Source organism: Myxine glutinosa, chromosome 4 (genome assembly GCF_964187855.1).
Source record: "Myxine glutinosa chromosome 4, kmMyxGlut1.1, whole genome shotgun sequence".
In the NCBI taxonomy this organism is placed as follows: domain Eukaryota; kingdom Metazoa; phylum Chordata; class Myxini; order Myxiniformes; family Myxinidae; genus Myxine; species Myxine glutinosa.
In genome coordinates this window covers 69,535,747-69,557,952 of record NC_136264.1, presented here as the reverse complement: position 1 = coordinate 69,557,952, position 22,206 = coordinate 69,535,747, and the positions used below count along the sequence as shown (strand labels likewise).

At 50.1% G+C, this 22,206-nt stretch overlaps 1 protein-coding gene across 4 annotated transcripts in view; it reads right to left on the bottom strand.

Moving 5' to 3' along the window:
* Window positions 1-22,206, bottom strand: part of LOC137424734 (rho GTPase-activating protein 7-like) — a 313,201-nt gene that overhangs the window by 189,789 nt on the left and 101,206 nt on the right. For all 4 annotated transcript variants that reach the window (XM_078775875.1, XM_078775876.1, XM_078775877.1 and 1 more), the window contains 2 exons: window positions 4,809-4,934; window positions 3,506-3,610 (listed from right to left, as the gene is read on the bottom strand). In XM_078775875.1, coding sequence (XP_078632001.1) covers window positions 3,506-3,610; window positions 4,809-4,934 — 231 coding nt within the window. The remainder of the gene's footprint in view (window positions 1-3,505; window positions 3,611-4,808; window positions 4,935-22,206) is intronic.

Below are 22,206 nucleotides of genomic sequence, written 5' to 3'. Positions count from 1 at the left end.
GAGAAGGCTTGTTGGGATAGTAAGCAATCAGTGAGGCCTCTGCAGAGGAAGCTGGGGGCAGGGTAAATTTAGGTAGCTCTGTGTAAAACAATGCTAGAGGACTGAGCAAGAGGAAGAGATCTCTGCAGGGCTTTAACAAAGAGCACAACCTGAAAGGGACAGTGTGCAATGTTCAGATAGATTTGCAAAAGTATATATCAATAACAGTTTTGGACAGTCCTATTTATACCTTAAGGCTTTTTTTTTTTTTTAGCAACAAAACAAAAGTTGCCACCTAGTTGAGGCAAAAAGGCCTGAAGCTAAATCCAGACATAACTGACAAAGTGAGAATGCCAGTTATAACTGACAGGTGTCATGGTTGTCCAGACTGTTTCAGTTATCTGATTCAGTTTCGCTCTGGGTTTTATGTGAGATTGTGCGATGGCTCCTTGTGCTGAAACACATTGAAAATGTACTTTATTGGCTATAATTACAGCCTGTGTGATTAAAAAGAACAATGTCTATGAAAGGAAAAAGTTTGGATGCAAACAAATCTAAATAGGCACACTAAAACAGGCAGTTATAGTTATTATATAACCAGTAAAAGGCCATCAAAAATGACGGATTGGAACAGTTTATTCGACAGTGCAGCGTCGTGAGCGTACCAAAGTCTGAAACTTCGGCCTTGTGTAAGGCGTGTCAATATTGTCGTGTCCCCTGGGTTAAGACCCCTGGGTGACGGACGATCAAAATGAGCTTTAACACCGAGGAGTATACCCAACCTGGCGGTAGTGACACGTGCAGGAAGGTTCGAAGTCTTACCTATTTAAAGCCAGCACAAAAGAGACCAACATGGCTTCTTCTTGCTCTTTAGCTCTCGAATGTTCTCCGCTGACGTCACACTCTGTCCAATCATCAAGCGCTACTCAATCATCCCATCGAGTCTCCACCAATCACGAAGGCCGGGGTGTGGCCTCCTCGTTACGAGTCGTCGGGGGGCGGAGTCTAATCTCTGTTCGGGAATGTTCGGATGACGTCGGGGGTTACTTGTCGATCGGCAAATGCTGTTTATGTCGGCCCTGGCGGCGTGGTTGGCTATTGGAGCCCATTGGCTGGCTGGCTGAGTTTTATAAGAACATTAGGGAAAAAAATCACAGGGAGGCAATACATACTGGGGATTAACCATAAGCCATATAATTAATTAGCACAAAACCACCCTCCTTATGGCGACATGCTCTTATCACTCTTAGGCCAGATACAAAAAAAGAGTTGGTGATCGTCCCCGCCCGACCCTACGAAACACACCCGACCGAAACTTTTTTTATTTTTTATTTTGAAAAAAATCATTAAAAACGATCTTTTCACATTCAAATTTGGCGCCGTTCTGCACCGCATGCGCAGTGCGTGCTGCGCAGAGCGTCGCAAGTGCCTCGGGCAACTTCACCCATTTTACGTTAGCCATTCATGGCGGCTATTGTGTGAGATTTTTCCCGCTGAAATCTGTATTGATTCGTGATAGAATCGGCTTGAAATGCTATTGTGATCGCATCAAGAGCCCGTGAGGGCTCTTCCAAGACGGTGAAGGACTGGTTTGCGTGCAATATCGAGTTGGATGTTACAATCTCGGACTTCTATGCAGAGTTCTCAGACGGCAAGTATGATGGGGATCGGGAGCCATTGCCTGACGATACACGCGGTACTTTTGTCAAAGTATTCGCCGGCCCCAGTTAAACTGACATGACGAAAGTTTCACCAGCTTGCAAAGTTTCTGATGTGACAAAGACTCTTAGCTCATTTCTCAAATTTGTGTTGGCTGCAGACACGGCCACCAATCACAGGATGGAACCCGATGAATGAAGAAATAAAATCATTTTGAGGAGAAAGGAGTCTTTATTTCATATTTTTCCATGTCAACAAAACTCAATGAGAAGTAGGAAAAAAAAAAAAACAAAAAAAAAAAAAACCTCCCTCCCTACCCGAACTTTTGAGAAAAAAGGACACTCAACAACTTTTTATTTTTATGTGGCCTTAACTTGAACATTTACCCTGCTTATGTACATCGAGATGTGCTTCTCCTTCTTTGCGTCACACGATCCATACTAAAATCTACACATTCTTGACTTTCCTAAGGTATTTCATGCCTACCTCCCATAAATGTAACAATATCTTCTTTATTTATCAGACATCATACGGATGTAAATGAACACTCGTTTTACTCTGCGTGTGAGTTGCAGATCACATGCAGTGAATTTCACCTCCCTGTGCCTTGTATTTATTGCTATTTTTAAAAAAAGCTTCTGTACACTGCCCTTGAGCCTTGGTTTGCAAGCCACCGTCTACAATCCCAATAGAAGAGACATATATTACTCTTTTATGGAAAATGTTTTTCAAGTTTGTTTTATCCTCAAAAATAGACCGTAATGAACACACATTTGTGTTAAAAGATTGGCTTTAAAAAAAAACTACCCTTATGAAGGGGGACAGACATCTGTACAAACACACAAACTGACATTTTGTTTTATATGGTAGATGCTTCGGCAATTATCGAAATGAAAGAAATGCAAGAAAAAGCCCAAGGACTTCGTGATCTACATACGAATGTCTCGTCTCGTGAAATGTTTGATGACATTTTACAAAAAGTAAACTCCAGCATTGAAACTGTTATACAAGTTTAAGAGATTCGATTCCACCCACTGAATTACCCGGAGCAACAACAGGGTTTTGCAGACGTTCAGCTCTGCTCCCATTACCTCTCTTTGCACGAAAAGGAAAACTCGATAAAACTATCTCAGTTACAATTCAAGACAGTAAAATGAGCAATCAGTAGAAAGCCCTATCCAACATGACTCTGTAGAGCAGTTATCTTTGAGATATCTACCGTAGTCTGGGTTTGATTCCCAACCCGACTATAAACTGCCAGATCGGTGCTTTACATGCAGAGCATCACATCACAATGTGAGCCATGCCTCACATGTACGTTAACCTGGGTGACCAGCAGTCTGATAGCAGTAGCTGGTGGACGTGGAACATCTCATGGAGTCTTTTGCAAAGAGTAGGCAAGTTATCGCTGGAACGCCGAACAAATTCAAAATTCCTGCCACTGTCAGTTGGACGTCAGGTATGATTCGTGAAAGATTTGAACCAAAAACAGTCCTCAGCAAATCATCTTATTATTATATTGTATGCACACAAGGCTAGGGGGTAACATCATTTGTTGAGGGCACGACTGTGCCGCTGATGCGATGCCCTCTGTAGGTTGTGGCAGGAATTTGTTATTTGGTCATGGTGCCGGCGATAGCTTGTCTATTCTTCACGAAGGACACCGCATTTAATGCTTATCAACTAATAGTAATAGTAGTAGTAGTAGTAGTAAAAATAACTTTCTTAGTAAGGAAATATTTTCTTAAAAATAATAAAAGTTTTCTTGAATGAAGAAAACCATGACAAAAATTATCGTAATACGTAATATGTAGATGGCAATATGGCATCATTAAATTACAATTTTGAAAGGGTTGCTTTCACTGACCAAAGCTTCAGGCAATGTAGAAATCAGGCTTTGAAGGTCAACGGGTTCCTTGACGGAGGTTTCTCGCAGTTGTTCACTGAAGCAGCACTCGGACTCAGAGGCGACCTGAAACAAACGGCAGAAAGAAAATGCAAGAACTGTTATCTCATTGGTGGCCTGGACAGTTTAATGTAAAAGGAAAGAACATTTGTACATTTCATCTACTATCGGTCAGTTCCATATTTTTCTGTCACTTCAATGAAGGGAAGGAAGTTTTGTACATTTTATTGCTCACATTATTTATATGTTATCAATTTGTATTAATTAATTATATTTATATAAATTTTATATTAATATTTATTATTTCTATTTAAAAAAAATATATATATATAACACAAAATATTTAATTTATATTAATTATTTATATTAAAAAAAAATATATATATATATAACACAAAATATTTAATTTATATTAATTATTTATATTTATATTTATACATTATTTATATTAATTTGTTATAAATCCCAATAAATGCTTTTACAACCAGTGAATGTCAGTGCTCAGACAACACAACCCCAAGTCATTCCCTTTATGTTAATAGAAAAAGCAACCTCATACCCTTGAGGTTTTTTGAGATTTTTTCCCCTTTACAGGAGCGAGGCTCATGAAAGAGCAAGGTTTGACTGCATCCTTGTATTGAAGCCAAAAGATTAATTTTGATAACTTTGATCGTTTTCGCTTATGTGTGTACTTCATCATGTACATTTCATTATTACCCTGCGCACGCAAAGCAAAAAGTGGGGTTAAGCAATTGGTTCACTCCGTGTATCTGTCTGTCTGTCTCTCTGTCTGTCTGTCCACAAACGTCGGTTTATGATCGAGGAACAATTTTATATCAATTGAATGTTGTTTTTTGAACATGAATCAGAACAATAATTTGAAAATCTAAAACCATGATTTATTTTATGCTCATTGATCCCATCCAGATCTCTCCTATTTTACCATTTTTTCCTCATCGGAGTTTCCTTCTCAATGCATCCATGTTTTGCATCCCGTTTTTGCCTGTTGCGTCCTGATCCATTCAGTGTGCTAGCTCTTCCACGAGCCTCGACTATGTAAACAAAAATATATGTTGTACTGAGCCTGTTGTATGCACTCTAAGGACATATTTACTGTGGGGGAAGGAGGGTGAAAGGAGGTCATGGGGTAAGTAGGGAGGCATAGACGGTGGTGGAGGATGGTCAGAAGGGGACGGGAAGGTCAAATTATTCACGAAAGACCAGTCGGTGTAGTGAGGATGGCTATAGTCTTTGTGATACTTGCAGAGCCATGACATCCCTGAGGGGTATTGATTGAAGTGTCAGATGATGAACTAGGGGTTCCTGTCACATCCAGGTAGGCCAGATGCCCCAGCAAGCTTCCCACAGAGTCTGGCACAGTCATTTGGTCCTGTTGGGGAGGATGGGGAAGGGAATAAGAAAAATAAATGTATTGATTATTTCAATGTCAGTTTTAGCATGAGCTACCTTTCCTAAAATATACACATCATGCTCTGTTAATGCATTATTTTGAGAGAAAAAACAAAAATGACTTTCTTCAGAAATTCCTTTGTAAAACATTTTTCCTCTTAAATTTAATATTTACTTAAATATGAACTGCTTTTATTAATGGGTTATCCTCAATACTATCACCTTCGTTTTGCTTGCAGAGCTCTGATAAATTGTGAAGAAGTGGACAATGCATTTAAAGGCAGACATTAACTGTTCCATTTCCTTCTTTTGTAAATCTGAATGCAAACAGCGGATTCCCCAGGCAGTATGGGTGCAGCACAATCGGCCCGGATGGATGCAAGTAAATGCAATCAGAATTGTTTAAAAGTCATTGAAGAATAAATAAAGATTGGCATCGCAACGTTTTGGACTTATGAGTGAAAACAAGTAAGCAGCCATTTGTGATTGGTGCTTAAGCCAGCAGCACACAATGGCTCAGTTGATCAGCTGTTACAATATTACACTCACCAGCCAGGAAACAGGTGTCTGGATGGAAGTAGGAAGTTCAATGAAAAAGTCCAGCTTTATTAACTTGGTTTTTTTTCCAACTTTTTTTTTTAAGCATGGTAAATCACCCTTTAAATATCTTCCATATTTTAGTACATCCTTGTGTACCCTGTACAGCACAACCTCTTTGGTCCTTTATTTATTCAGTATCCTGAACATCTGTACTGGAGGGCACTTGAGCTGATACAGATAATGTTCTGGGGAGGATGTGTGTTTATTTTATATATATATATTATATATATATATATATATATATATATATATATATATATATATATATATATATATATATATATATATATATACACACATATATATATATATACACACATATATATATATATATATATATATATATATATATATATATATATATATATATATATATATATATATATATATATATATATATATATAGTGAACTGGGGGCCGCGGTCGGATGAGATGTCTGAGGGGGCGCCGAACCGGGCGACCCAGGTGGCGATGAAAGCCTGCGCGACATCGGCCGCCGTTGTAGACGCCAACGGCACGGCCTCCGGCCACCGGGTGGTGCGGTCCACCATGGTGAGGACGTGGGTGAAACCCCGCGAGGGGGGCAGAGGTCCCACCAGGTCCACGTGGACGTGGTCAAACCGGCGTTCCGGCACCGTGAACGGGGCCAATGGGGCCTGGGTGTGCCGGTGCACCTTGGCGCGCTGGCACGCGAGGCATGTCCTGGCCCAGCCGCGGACGGCCTTCCGGAGGCCATGCCAGACGAACTTGTCGGAGATCAGCCTTTGGGAGGCCCTCGCGCCCGGGTGGGACAGGCCGTGGATGGCGTCAAACACCTGGCGCTGCCAGCCCGCGGGCACAATGGGGCGGGGACGCCCGAGGGAGACGTCGCACAAGAGGGCCGCGCCCGCGCCGTCGAACGGCACCTCGGTGACGCGGAGGCCCGTGACGGCGGTCCGCAAGGCCTGGACGTCGGGGTCAGCGGCCTGGTCCGCTGCCATCCGGGCATAGTCGATGCCGAGGTGGACTGCGTGGGCGACGGCCCGGGAAAGGCAATCCGCCACCGGGTTGTCCTTCCCCGCGACGTGCTGGATGTCCGTCGTGTACTCGGACACGGCCGAGAGGTGACGCTGCTGCCGGGCCGACCACGGCTCGGTGACCTTGCCCATCGCGAAGATCAGCGGCTTGTGGTCGACGAAGGCAGTGAACGCCCGGCCCTCGAGCAGATGGCGGAAGTGCCTGACCGCCAAGTGAAGTCCGAGCAACTCGCGGTCGAAGGTACTGTAACGGCGTTCGGGCGGGCGAAGCTGCCGGCTAAAGAACGCCAGCGGTTGCCAAGCTCCACGCACCCATTGCTCGTGCACCGCGCCCACCGCGTAGTCCGAGGCATCGGTGGTGAGGGCGATCGGTGCATCGGGCGCCGGGTGCGCGAGCATGGTGGCGTTAGCCAAGGCGAGCTTCGCGCCCGTGAACGCCGTGTCCATCTGCTCGGTCCAGGTAACGTCGCCTTTGCCCGGCTTACCTCGGAGAGCTTCGTGCAGGGGGCGCAGGAGCTGGGCGATACGGGGCAGGAACCGATGGTAAAAGTTCACCATGCCCAGGAACTCCTGCAGCCCTCTGATCGTGCGGGGGCGCGGAAACCCCTTCACAACCTCCACCTTGGCCGGCAGGGGGACGGCTCCGTGCCTGGTGACACGGTGCCCCAGAAAATCGATTGTGGCGGCGCCGAACCGGCACTTTGCGGGGTTCACAATCAGGCCATGCTGGCCCAGGCGTTCGAAGAGCGTGCGGAGGTGGCGTAGGTGCTCTTCGCGGGACGCGCTGGCGACGAGGATATCGTCCAGGTAGACGTAGACAAAATCCAAGTCGCGCAGGACGCTGTCCATCAGTCGCTGGAACGCCTGAGCCGCATTCTTCAGACCGAAGGGCATGCGCAGGAACTCGAAGAGTCCGAATGGCGTGATGACCGCCGTCTTCGGGACGTCCTCCGGCCTGACGGGGACCTGATGGTAGCCGCGTATGAGGTCCACCTTCGAGAAGAAGGACCTGCCCGCCAAACGGGCGGAAAAGTCCTGAATGTGGGGGACGGGGTAGCGGTCGGGAGTCGTGGCGTCATTGAGACGGCGATAGTCCCCGCACGGTCGCCATCCCCCGCCGGGCTTCGGCACGATGTGCAGCGGCGACGCCCAAGCGCTCTCTGAGCGCCGAACGATGCCGAGTCGCTCCAGGGTAGCGAACTCCGCTTTTGCCACCGCCAGCTTCGTCGGCTCGAGGCGGCGTGCCCGGGCGTAGACCGGTGGCCCGACGGTGGGGATGTGATGGGCCACCCCGTGCTTGACGGCCCCCGCCGAGAAGGTGGGCCGCGTGAGGGCCGGGAAGCCGGCGAGGAGGCGGGTGAATGCGTCCGCTGCCGGAAGCGTACAGACCAACGTGGCCGGAACCGAATCGTTCGGCAAGCCGCTTGGCAAGCCGCTCGTTGAGCTGGGCAACGCACATGCGAGCGAGCTGAACGTCTCGGCCTGGACAAGCCGTCTGCGCTTGACGTCGACCAGGAGCCCATTAGCGCACAGGAAGTCCGCGCCAAGCAGTGCCATGGGCATGTCGGCGGTGACGAACGTCCATCGGAAAACCTGCCCTCCAAACCGCAGAGAGAGGCAGCGTTTTCCGTACGTACGGATGGGCGTCCCGTTCGCGGCAAGCAGCGCGGGGCCCCCACCCGCGGCGTGCTTGTCTGACGTGCCGGCGGGAATGACACTCACCTGTGCTCCCGTGTCGCACAGGTAACGGCGCCCGGAGAAGGTGTCCGTTATGAACAGCAGGCTGCTCGAACGGCCGGCGCTCATCGCCACAATTGAGCGCCGGCCCGGGCGTTTCCCGACCCGTTGAAGGAGCACGGCGGATGACACCGCCGAGCTTCGTGGCCAAACTTGGCGTGGAACCAGCACCAGGTGGTGGAGCTGGAGGAGCGCGGCTGGCTCCGCCAGGCCGGTGGAGTCGACGGGTTTCCCCGCGGTGGCGGTTTTCGCCGCGGCGGTGGGCGGGGCGTGGCGGCGTTCACGAGGTGCGTATCAGCATGCTGCTGAAACTCAGCGTGCTGTAGAAGATGATGCTGTGGAACAGCAGCGTCGAAGGCCGTGACGGCCACGCCAACGCTCGCCCGCGTGTCCGAAGCGGCGAAGTACTTGTCCGCCTCGGCCGCCAATGCTCGGGGTTCCGTTAGCCCGGTCCCGGCCAACGCGAGGCGAACCTGCGCTGGAAGTTGGCGACGGAAAAGCGCCTGGAATAGCGAACCGGGGGCTTCGTCGCCCAACAGTGACAGCATATGGTCCATTCGGACCGACGGGCGCGTCTCACCGAGCTCGGGGAGATCCAGGAGGCGGTCGGCCCGTGCGTCGTCCGTGAGGCTGAACGTGGCTAGGAGTAGCCGCTTGAGTGCCTCGTACTTGTGGCCGTCCGGTGGGTGGCGAAGGACGGACACAACTCGAGCGGCCGTGCCGGGCCCGAGGGAGGCGACGACGTGGCAGTAGCGCGTGTCATCGCCGGTGAGGTGCCGAAGCTGAAATTGGGCTTCGGCCTGGACGAACCAGACTTCGGCCTGAGCCTCCCAAAATTCCGGAAGTTTGACGAAGGCGGCCATGGCGATGGCGTCGCGTGTGGAAGGATCGCTCCGGCAGATCCAACGTCGAGGGTCACCAGTAAAGCGCGGCGTTACGCGCGCTGCTTGTGAGCAAGGAGGAAGCGGACAAGCGGTAACATATAAACGTCTTTATTGTAAGACTACACTGTAACACTGTACTCCTCCGGGCTGGTCGCCCGGGGTATATCATGAGGCCACGCCTACCCCTCGGGCGTGGCCACCGCCCACTTGGTGCGTGGAATGATGTCACCACGCCAGTGGGCTTTTGTGTCCGCCACACTGTATATATATATATATATATATATATATATATATATATATATATATATATATATATATATATTTATTTATATATATATATATATATATATATATATATATTTATTTATTTATATATATATATATATATATATATATATATATATATATATATATATTGTTGCGGTTTTGAAATAAAGGTTAAATTCCCCTCTTAGTGAAATTGCACCCCAACATGTAGCCTCGCGATAGTTCAGTTATTTCTTAGTGAATGTAAGCGTAGTCCTTTCCTGTGGTTAGTTTTGCGTTGAGTAGTCCAGTGAGATTAGGTGTTCTTTTGGCACTTTGGTTTTGGTTTAGCGCTGAAATACCATGCGGCAGGCCTGAACAAGTCAACAGAGGCCAAAGGAAGGCGGGGCAGGAGGAGTAGTCGGTAAGCACAAGCCGCCAATCAGGGCTCGAGGGGAGTGGCTAACCACGACGACCAGAGGTGGGGTTTGGAACATTAGAGTCGGGCCGGGGCGGGGCCATATAACCCTGCTCCGAGGCCCCCACCTCAGTTGAGAGTTCAGAGTTCCGAGACGGCAGAACGCACGAGATCGCATGAGAACGAACGGCACGAGAATGCAGAAAGCAGACGAGAACGCGAGTGGAGCTGCAGAAGGAATTGAATTGCCGTTGTACACAAACTTGCCCCGTGCCCTGTTCCCCGTGCTCTGCGCTGTATTAATCACACGCTGTAAAGGACGACCCGCGCCGGGCCACAGACGCACGATTTCCTCCTGCCTGCCTTCGCCTGATACGTGCCGTGAACATTGGAGAGCCACGCCAGGTGAGCTGCCCCAGGGCGACTGGCAGTGAAGCGCGCCTAGCACGCGAACTTCTCTTCCTCCATCTCCCCGTGTATGTGAGTGGGCCCATTTGTCTGGGAATAAGTACGACTGACTAAGCTCTGCTCTGTGTCCCTTTACTTCTACAAATCCTTGTACATAGTATAAATAAATTCTGTTCTTCCTTCTGATTTGACCGTCCTGTCTCTTCCATCATTGGCTTCGCATGGTACGAATAAAACCGCTCGAATCGGTTTCCAATAAAAGTAACAGCATGAGTCACATGATACGCACTCCGCTCGGGCGTACTCGATTAAGCATGGCTCGTGTGAGGCTCGATCCCCGCTTTTGTGGCAGCGTGGGTACCAAAGATACATGCGAATTTGTCCCGAAACCCTTTTTCACGTTTGCCCGGAAGTGGCGATTCGGTCTCGCGGACCCGAAGACCCATGGGGGGAAAAAGGGGTTTAATCTCCCCTTTGTAATGGGAACGGGCTTTGGGGGATCAGCAACAATTTGGTGTCAGGAGTGGGATTTGAACCCTAAAATTTTTTTGGACAAATTGGCCACAGCAAATTGGTGTTTGGGAGTGTGAGATAATTTCGACCTAGAGTGCGCTTCACGTGCTCCAAATTACGAGCGAACGAAATTTAGTTTTTAAAGCCAAATTATATTCGTACCATGGCTGGCCAAGGCGGTCAAATGCCGGTGGGAATAATAAAAGAAGAGAAACTGATGACCCAGGACCGGCAGGGACAGTTGGTAGTGGAAGCTGAAAAGGGTGCGGCAGTAAGTAAAGAAAATGGCGGCGCCTCGCACGTGGCGGCGGCGGAGGCCAAACCCGTTGTGCAAGGGAGTTTTGAAGACATGCAATTATTCATGACACAATGCAGGGCATTTATGGTCAAGTGGGATGAAAACATGAAAGGACTGAGGGAAGAAGTGAGGTGTAACAAGAATGAGTTGGAAAACAAAGTGGATACCCAGGGGGAGAAATACACCAGGGAGATAAAAAAAAAATGAGGGTGGCGTCGAAGAAAGAAATAAAAAAGGTGGGGGAGCACATTGGATGCAGGTTGAGTGAGAAGGTCGCGGTGGTACGCGACGAGGTGACACGGTGTGAGGAACGCGTGGAGAGCGAGGTAGAGCGGAGCACAGCCAAGTTGACCGGGGCTATGGGAGTCGCGACACAAGGTGTAGAGGAGCCGATGGTCGGCTAATTGGACAAAGAAATTTCGGGGGCGCCGGCGAGGGTCGAGTTGGAAAAGAAAATGTTATGGGCGCCGGTGGTCGTCGAAGAAAAAGAAACAATTGGGGCCGAAGAGACGGTAGATTCGGAGAATAAATCGCGGGAGAAAGAAATGGAATCTGCGCAAAGTCTGTATTTACACCGTGATGCTGGGCTTGCTAATTCAATAAAAAGTTTGCAGGTTCTGCCGGGGAAGGAGGTCCCCGAGGTGAGTTGCGAAAATGGCACGAATGTGTTTGGCACGAACGGGGTTTCGGCGCCCTTGGGAGAAAGGCGAGACCCGGGCGTTCGCGATGGGCCCATTGTGCGGTGTACGAGGGCGACTGGCGCAGAATATGAGAGGGCATGCGTGGAGCGCGAGTGTGTGAGAGAAAAGTGTGCACCAGAGTGTGCAGGAAAAGAGTGTGTTATGAGGGAGTGCGCACCTGGGGGTGTGGAAAAAGAGTGTTCGATGGCCGAGTGTGTTACAGAGTGTGTAACAGGAGAGTGCACACCCGAGAGTGTGGAAAGAGAGTGTGCGACGGCCGAGTGTGTTACGGATTGTGTAACGGGAGAGTGCACACCCGAGGGTGTTATGGAATGTGTACGAAAATAGTGCATGGAGAAAGAGTGTGCACCAGGGTGTGCGATGATGGGGTGTGTGAAGGGCGTGAGTGCACCTAGGTGTGCAGGTACAAGTACGGAGTGCGAGAAAGAATGCACACCGGACTGTGTGCGGAAAGAGAGTGTAACGGAGTGTATGGGAGGCGCGGGGGCACCTGGGTGTGCGAGTGCAGAGTGGGTCGTGAGTGGTGAGGACGCGGCTCAAGCATCGACACCGACCGGGGGGGGGGGGGGGGGGTAGCATCTAGCGGGACGGATAGCAGACGCGAGCCCCCGGTGAGTTGTGTGCAGCAGGGACCGGAGGGAATCCGTGCCGCGTCGGTCTCACAAGGACCTGCGTGCACGATTCGTACCGGCCCCCGCACTGTATGGTTGGTGCCGTGCCGTGGCGGCAAAGGCAATCGGCGAGGTTCAAGGGGAGGTAGGAGTTTTCGGAGCCGCGCACCCTATTGGGTGCGGTGCTCCGACCGTGGCCGGCTGGGTCACCATGCGTGGGACCGCGAGGCACCGCGCCGGGATGGAGCCCTGCACCTCGGCCCATCCATACCTCCCCCCTTGGATCGAAAATGCCAGACAGACACCCCATACAGGCAACCAACCACCCGCATGGATCGCTCGGCCCTTCGAGGTCGAGCTGTGACAACGAACATCCACATGGAGAGGCTCGAGTGTAGTGGACTAATGAGAGTAGTGTACCCCATGTGGGGGAATGGTAGTGTCACCATTCCTCACACACAGGGCCCATGAGCATTAGTTTAGGGGGATGGCAGCGATAGGCACATGGGGGTGCCAGCAATGGTTGCCTCCATGGGGCACCGAAGCTAGCTGAGGGAGGGCTCGGATAATGGTAGGGATCTAGAAGACCTTAAGGACCAGAGTTAAGTAGTGACACCTGTACTGTAGAGGGGACGTAGGTAGCTTAGATGGATGATAAAGACAAGGGAGTGCATAGTGTAAAGGGACGACGAGGGAAGCACGAGTGTTCGGGGAAATTAGATAGATAGATTATGCTGTGTGTTTGAGGAATTGTGTTGTAGTGTTTGAAGAATTGTGTGTGTAGAACAAATGGAATTGTGTTTGAGGTGTGTGAGCACAAAAGGTGTGTGAGAAAAGTGGTGTGTGAGATAAATGGTGGTGAGATAAGTGGTGTGGAATGCTTGGTGTGGAATAAAAGGTTGTGGAATGCATGGTGCGAAGCAGTGAATGGGGGGAGGTGGTACCCATTCACGAAAACCCGGGGTGGGTAGTGTCAAGCCAGGTAGCGGGCTTAAGTAAATTGTATGGATATTGACACCTGTGGTGCAGGTAGTAGCAAGAAGTGCTTTGTTGGGTGCAGTTCTCTGTGGAATGGCTGGGCGTGTGGCTTAATTGGTGCGTATAGTTATTGAGGCACTCCGCCACTGGTAGTTTGTCGGCCAGGTGAGGCCGCAGGTAGGCTCTGGGAGCCGGTTAGTTGTAGTGAAGTTGTTGAATGGGGCCCGAGGATCCCAGGAGAGGACCCGGGTTGCCGAATGCCAAGGTGGGCACAGAGGGGGTAAGAGCCAGAGAGGGCCTTCCCTGGTTTAGGTAGTCGCGAGGAACAGGTAAGCTCGGGTGGCGGCTTCAGTGGCGGAGGTGCGCAGGTAGGTAGACCTGCAGGTAGGGCCACACGACCCAGCCCCGAAATTGTGCGAGGGCACAGAGTGAAAATTTGCGGGAGTGAGACCCAAAATCAGATGGCACCACAGAGTGGGCAATGGGAATTCGGGTTCTTAGAACCACATAGTTTAAAGAGGCCGATTGCCAGGGTACGACCCCGGGTAGGTTAAAAGTAAATGTCAGTAGTGTAGTTAGGATGAGAAATCCCTATGCACCATCCACAGTCAATCACCAAGGAGGACGAGCTCCACACCGAGGCTCTGCAAGCCGCTTGGATGGTAAAGACGCATCATGACATAATGTGACGTTGTGTTTGTTCCATCCCTTCCTTCTTGGGAGGGATTGGGAGACGAATTTGGAATTAGAGGGGGATATGGGAGACAAGACGTAGTGACGGATTGTGAATACAATGGGGGCTAGGGTAGTGTAGCTGACGGTGGGGGGTACGGACGGTTAGGGATGAGCCTGCTCTGCTCGCTCTTCCTCGTCCCTCGCTGACCTGTGCAGCACTTTGCTGCCACAAACCACTTTGCTGCACCTTGTTACACTCACACTTATGGACCACAAGCCTTGTGGCCTTGCACCTCTGCTGTGCAGCATTCTGCTGCAAAATCATCTTGCGCTTCAGACCACTTGTTTGAGTGGCACCAATGCCACGCAGTTGGACCACGTGAGATTGGCCCTGCTGGCAAAATGAAAGCATTTTTGTGCATTCTATTATTGTGTGCTAGGCATAAGAAGATGTGCAAGTTTAGATGGCCTTGAAGTTTCAAATGGCCTGTATGCCGGTCAGGGAGCCAGCCGGTTTGATATATGCACAAAGAAGAAGCAAGAAGCAATATGCAAGAAGCAAGCAGCCAGTGCCATTTATGAGTGTGTTTTTGCTGTGTTTTCTCTCTGGGGCTTATTCATGACCCAAATCAGGGCATATATGATCAAGTCAGGTGAAGAAATGAATAAGATGAACGAAAAAATGGATACCGAGGGGGACAAATCAAGAAGAGAAATGAGAAGTGACATGCAAAAGATGAGGGCAGCATCAAAGAGGGATATGAAAAAGATGGGGGAGGAGATTGGGCGTAAGCTGAGCGAGGAGGTCGCGGTGGTATGCGACGGGGTGAAGCGGTGCGGAGAACGCGTGGAGAGTGAGATAAAGTGGAGCACAGCCAAATTGACTGGAGCTACGGGAGTAGTGACGAGGGGTGTTGAGAAGCCGACGATCGTCGAATTGGAGAAGAAAATTTTGGGGGTGCCGGCGAAGGCCGAGTTGGAAAAGGAAATTTTAGGGGCGCCGACGATCGTCGTGTTGGAAGAAGAAACATTGGGGTTGAAGAGACGGGAGAGACAGAGAATAAATCATGGGAGGAGGTGATGGAATCCGTGCAAAGTTCATGTTTGCACCATGATGCCGTGCTTGCTCAGCCCATAAAAAGTTTGCAGGTGCTGGTGGAGAAGCAGGGGAAGGAGAGCGCCGAGGTGAGTGGCGCTAATGGTGGGAATGTGTTTGGCGCGAACGGGTGCTCGCCGAGCTTGGGAGAGAGGCGAGACCCGGGCGTTCGCGAAGGGCCCATTGTGTGGTATGAGAGGGAGTGCGTACCGGAGTGCGTGGAGCAAGAGGGTGGTACGGAGTGTGAGCGAGAGTGCGTACTGGAGTGTGTGGAGAGGGAGTGTGCACCAGAGTGTGGGATGGCCGAGTGTGGAGAAGAAAAGTGTGCACCAGAGTGTGCGATGGCCGGGTGTGTAGAAGAAAAGTGTGCACCGGAGTGTGCGATGGCCGAGTGTGTAGAAGAAAAGTGTGCACTGGCATGTGCGATGGCCGAGTGTGTAGAAGAAATGTGTGCACCAGCGTGTGCGATGGCCGAGTGTGTGAAAGAAGAGTGCACACCAGAGTGTGTGTGGGAAGAGTGTGCACCAGAGTGTGCGATAACGGAGTGTGTGGGGGGGGGGGCGCGTGTGCGCCTGGGTGTGCGAGTGTGGAGTGGGTCGCACGTGGTGAGGACGCGGCCCAGGCATCGACACCGACCGGGGTAGTCCTTTGTGGGACGGGTAGCGTACGCGAGCCCCCGGTGGGTTGTGTGCTGCAGGGACCGGAGGGGATCGGTGCTGCGTCGGTCTCACAAGGCCCGGCGTGCACGATTCGTGCCTCCGGCCCCCGCACTGTATGGTTGGCGCCGTATGACGGCAAGGACGATCGGCCGGGTTCGAGGGGAGGTTTGGGTTTCCGGAGCCACGCACCTTGGCGGGAGAGGTGCTCTGACCATGGCCGGTTGGGTCATTGCGCATGGGACCGCGAGGCCCCACGCAGGGATGGAGCCCGGCACCTGGGCCCATCAATCCCTCCCCCCTTGGATCGTAAATGCCGGACGGACACCACATACAGGCGACCAACCACCCGCATGGAACGCTCGGCCTTTCGAGGCCGAGCTGTGACAATGTACCTCCATGAATGGGGGCTCATAGTGTAAAGGACTGGTGAGAGTAGTGTACCCCATGTGGGGGATGGTAGTGTAACCATTCCTCCCACGGGGGGGGGGGGGGGGAGGGGGCCATGAGCACTAGTTTAGGGGGATGGCAGTGTTAGGCACATGGAGGGGCCAGCAATGGTTGCCTCCATGGGGCACCGAAGCTAGCCGAGGGAGGGCTAGGATAATGTTAGGGATTTAGAAGACCATATGGACTGAGAATTAAGTAGTGACACCTGAACTGTAGTGGGGACGTAGAGAGTTTCGGTAGATGTTAAAAAAAGGGTGTGCATAGTGTAAAGGGACAACGGGGAAGGCACGAGTTTTAGGGGAAATTAGTTAGATAGATGATGCTGTGTGTTTGAGGAATTGTGTAGTTGGTGTGTGAAAGTAGTGGTGTGAGAAAAATGGTGTGCAAGATATTTGGTGTGCAAAATAAGTGGTGTGCGAATAAAAGGTGTGAAAGTAGTTGGTGTGGAGGTAAAAGGGTGTGGTATGCATAGTGCGAAGGATTGAATGGGGGGAAGTGGAACCCATTCGCGAAAGCCCGGGGTGGGTAGTTTAAAGCCAAGTAGAGGGCACAGGTAAATTGAATGGATATTGACACCTGTGGTGCGGGTAGTGGAAAGTAGTGTTTTGTAGGGTGCAGTAGACTGTAGAATGGCTGGGCGTGCGGCTTAATTAGTGCATGTGGTTATTGGGGCACTTCGTCAATGGTAGCTTGTCGGTGAGGTGAGGCCGCAGGTAGGCTCTGGGAGCCGGTTAGGATAGTGTGTAAGTGGGGCCCGAGGATCCATGGGAAGGACCCGGGTTGCCCGATGCCGAGGTGGGCATAGAGGGGGTAAGTGCCAGGGAGGGCCTTCCCTGGTTAGTGTAGTCACAAGGAGCAGGCAAGCTCGGGAGGCGGCTTCAGTGGCGGAGGTGCGCAGGTAGGTAGACCTGCTGGTAGAGCCACATGACCCAGCCCCGAAATTGTGCAAGGGCATGGTGAGAAAATTCGTTGGGGTGAGACCCAAATTCGGAGGGCACCACAGTGTGGGCAATGGGAATTCGGGTTCTTAGAACCACATAGTTTAAAGAGGCCGATTGGCAGGGTACGACCCCGGGTAGTTTAGATGTGTAATGTCATTAGTGGAGTTAGGACGAGAAATCCCTTCGCACCATCCACAGCCATTCACCGAGGAGGACGAGCTTCACACCAGGGCTCTGTAAGCCGTTTGGACAGTGAGATGCATCATGACATGAGTGAGACATTGCTGTGTTCCATCCCTTCCTTCCTGGGAGGGATTTGGGGACGAATTTGGAGTTAGAGGGGGATATGGGAGACAAGACATAGAGACGAATTGTAAATACAAGGGGGGCTAGGGTAGTGTAGCCAACGGTGGGGGGTACGGACGGTTAGGGATGAGCTTGCTCCGCTCGCTCTACTGCATCCCTCGCATCGCACCAGGTATGGTGGTGCCTGGTCACCTTGTTTCTCGTGTGCTACCGTGTGCCTTTTCGTTTGCTTGTTGCGCCTTGTCTTCCCTCCCCACCCCAGGACCATTTTGGAGGCCGAACTGTGCAGCACCATTACACCTGTGCAGCACCATCACACCTGTGCAGCATCCATTCTGCCATGTTACACCTGCGCAGCCGAACTCTGCAGCACATTGCTGCCAAACCCACCTTGCTGCACCTTTGCTGCACTTATGGACCACAAGCCTTGTGGCTCACACCTTTGCTGTGCAGCATCTTGCTGCAAATTACCTTGCACCTTCGGATCACTTGTTGAGTGGCCCTGACGCCACGCAGTTGGACCACGTGAGAGTGGCCCTGCTTGCCAATAAAAAGGAAATTGTGTGCCATTTGTGAAGAGGAAGATTTAGATGGCCCTGATGTTCCACATGGCCTGGATGCCGGTCAGGGCCAGCCGGTTTTGTTAGCCGCACACGGAAGATGCAAAATGCAAGATGCAAGCAGCAAGTGCCATATTGAGTGCTTGATTTTCTCTCCTCCAATTTCTTTCCTCAAAGTCCAGGTCCTGGGTCATAGAATTGTAAATAAAGGTTAAGTTCTGTGCTTGTAAATATATGTGCTTGTAAATATAAGAATGTTGCCCACCGGCTATGTGTTTAGTTTACAAAATTCCGGAAATACTCGGACAGTTGTGGGTGTGAGTCCGATAGAATAGCTGCTCAACGCATTAGGAGGGACATATCTGGTGTTAAAAATGTCGCACACATGGGTCAGAATAAATGTTAGGGGGATTACACCTATGTGTCACATTAAAGGTAATAGTAACATTGCATGCCAGACTCTACCGGTCGTTCCGATGTTGGGGTCGACTCGGGACGATTCTGGTGAGAGAGGGGGGTAGTGTTGCAGTTTTGAGAAATAAAGCCAAACGCCCCTCTTAGTTAGTTGCACCACAACATGAAGCCTCACTTAGTTCAGTTATGTCTTATTCAATGTGAAGTATAGTCTCCTTTCCTGTGTTAGTATGCGTTGAAGCAGGCAAGTAAGTGTAGGCTTCATTGTTCATTGGGCTGGAATGCCATGTGCTATGCCCAGAACAAGTTTGGGAGGCCCGAGGAGGAGCTGAAGGGGAGTGGCCGGTAAGCGGCAAGCAGCCAATGGGAGCTAAAGGGGAGTGGCCAGCGACGGCGGCCAGGGGAGGTGCTTCGAACATTCGGGTGGGACTCTGGGAGGGGCTATAAAACCCGGTCCGGATCCACGAACTCTCTCCTCTCCATGGCCAAGCTCCCAGCGCACTGTCGTTCTCTGAGCTCTCTGTCCCGGGATTCTGAAGTGACTGTGCGTGTGATCGAGGCTCTCTGTCATCAGGTCTCTCTGCGCTCTGTGATCAAAAGCACGAACTCTCCCTGTAGTCTGCGTTCTGCCCCTGTGATAAGCGCTTTCGACGACGATCTCTCCCGGGGCCCGAGACTCCAGCGATCTCCCTGCCTGAGGTCCCTGCACACGCCGAGAACAGCCCAGGGACATGCCCAGCGAGCTGACCGGGGCGAAGGGCACCAACGGCCGCGCTTTGAGCGCGTCCTTCCCCTTCCTTCCTTTCCCCGCATGAGTGAAAGGGCCCTTGTCCGGGGATTAAGTTAAGGACATTAAGTTTCTGCCCTGTGTCTTTTTGCTTTGGCCATTGTACATTGTAATAATAAACCTGTGTTCTTTTGCATCCATTTGGCCATTCACGTCTTTTCCCACCATTGGCTTCGCATTGTACGAATAAAACCACTCGATCGGGTTCAGTAAGAATTAAAGGCATGAGTCACGTGACACGTAAACCGCCCGGGCATATCAGACTAGCGTGACTCGTGCGAGGTCCAGTCCCCGTTCTCATGGCGTCGTGTGTATAGAAGGTACTTGGGGATTCGACCAGATACCCTTCCGCACGCTCGCTACGGGGGTGGCGGCTGGAATTGCTCCGCAATCCGCCCCACGAGTGTAAAGTGGGTAGCGGCCTCGTGGACTCGAAGGCCCGAGGGGGAAAAGGGTTTAACCCCCCTCTGTACGTCGACGGGCTCGAGATCCGCAACAACATATATCCACAACATACAGACTTGGTATTTAATATGGAATATATATTTTTTCTTGACTTGGGTTTACTTTCTTAACTCAGTATATCAATCTGGTGAGTTTCTTTTACACTTTGGTGATTTATTTGTTAAAAGAACCACGTCACTGATTGTCTGTCACAGCAAGAAGTCAACAACAGGATTATATCACAGGTGGCATGGCAAAATGTACGGACAGGTGCATTTGATGATTGGCTTCACAGTCGGGTATACAAGGGTTGTTGCGTTCTGTATTAGTGGAAAACAACTGCTGTACGTCTCCAAAAGTTATTGCCGCTTCCTCTGGAGATGGTCCGTCAACTCGACAATGCTGTTTGTCATGGAGTGGTGGCTTTACGAAATTACGGCATGAAACAGCGTGCTATTGCTCGGCAGTATGGCATCACTCAAGGTCAGGTGTCAAAGATCCTGAAACGAAATGCTCAGAGGGGTGTCCCTACTCCAATACCGAGGCCAGGACGTCCCCGCAGAACCACAAGGAGGGATGATCGCCAGCTGCACCGGTTAATCCGCAATGGCCATACCAAGTCAGCTAATCGCCTTAGGGCTGAGTGGCAGCAACTGACAAATGTGCCTGTATCCAGAAGGCTAGTCAACCAACGACTGGTTCAAGCAGGCTATCGTGCCAGGCATCCCCTGAGAAAGCCACGCCTCACCAGACAACACCGCCAGCGCCGATTGCAGTGGGCCAGAGAGCACCGTCAATGGCAGCCAGGACACTGGAATCACGTGATCTTCAGTGACGTGTCTAGATTTCTGGTCTATCGTCAAGATGGCCGTGTCCGAGTGCACAGGCAAGTGCATGAAGCCGACAACAAAGATTGTATAGTGCCAAGAGTCCAGGATGGAGGTGGTGGGTGACCGTTTGGGCTGCTATTCATGCAGGGGGCAAAACTGACCTGGTTGTTCTGAATGGAAACCTGAACCAGTTCAAGTACAGGGCCATTCTGGAAGAAAGATTGCTTCCATTTGCTCGTCCAGCCTTTCGAGGAAACTTTGTCTTCCAAGATGACAATGCACGGCCTCATCGTGCTCGCATGATCCAACACTTTCTTGCTGACCATGGTGTAGAGCATATGGAGTGGCCTGCCATGTCCCCGGATATGAATCCGATAGAGAACTTGTGGGCAGAATTAACGCGTCAAATCGACCACTTGGACCAGCAGCCGACCTCCGTGCGTGAATTGCAGCAGGCTATTGTCACTGCATGGCAAGCGATTCCTGTCCAAACCTTGGCAAATCTCGTGAACAGCATGCCTCAACGTGTACGTGCTCTCCTGAATGTTCGTGGGGGTTACACGAAGTACTGAACTGTAATTTTACTGTCCGTAATCCCAGTCGTAATTTAACTTTTGTTTTTGTTAAAAAATTTTTTGGCGAATGTGCAAAATAAAGAGATACTTCTGGAAAACGTACAGAAGTTTAACACAGTACTGTCCATGAATTGAGTTCGATATAGTTTACATCACTTTCAAGGATCAATTTATTTGTTTCGAAATGTCAAATGTGGATTTTGTTTCTTTTAAAGGTCACATTAACAAAATCTAGAATAATTTCAACATAATTCCAATGAACTTTTGGTTCGAAGACATCTTGAAATGTAAGTTCACCCCCACAAAAAAAATATTCCATATTAAATGCCAAGTCTGTATATATATCAAATTATCATTTTAGTTCTCCAGCCTAATGAGCGCACGCTGTGACGTCAGCGTCACATACATGCGCTTTGCCTGCCAAGCTCCTGAAGAGCCATCCAACAGCACGTAATTTAGATATTAGTTCAGATACTGTCATGAGTGCATACCAAAACTCACAGTTACCGACCTGGTTTCGCCCTTGTTGGGGCTTCATCAGGGCAACGGAGTGAGACCTGCATACACTTATCACTCTGAAAAACTTTCGGTTATATATCAGTCATTATTTTATATATAATATATATATATATACAGTCACGTGAAAAAGTAAGAACACCCCATGTAAAGTTTTGACGTTTTCAACATATTGCAACATACAGCTATTTGATCTTCATTTCAACAATATTGATAGATAAAGGTGATATAATATAACAAATATCATGAAACATTTACATTTAGTCGTCCATTGTATAATTAAAATAAACATAAATGCAAATTACGCATGTGGAAAAAGTAAGTACACCCTTGGCTCTAATAGGTGGTATTGCCCCCTTTGGCAGAAACAACCTCAAGTAGGCGTTTCTTATAACTGTCTACCAGTCTCTGACATCGACTGGGAGAAATTTTTGCCCACTCCTCCATGCAGAATTCTTTCAGCTGTGCGATGTTTGAGGGGTTTATTGCATGCACAGCTCGTTTCAAATCCCCCCACAATATCTCGATGGGATTTAGATCCGGGCTTTGACTTGGCCGTTCCAGAACCCTCCATTTCTTTCTTTTCAGCCAT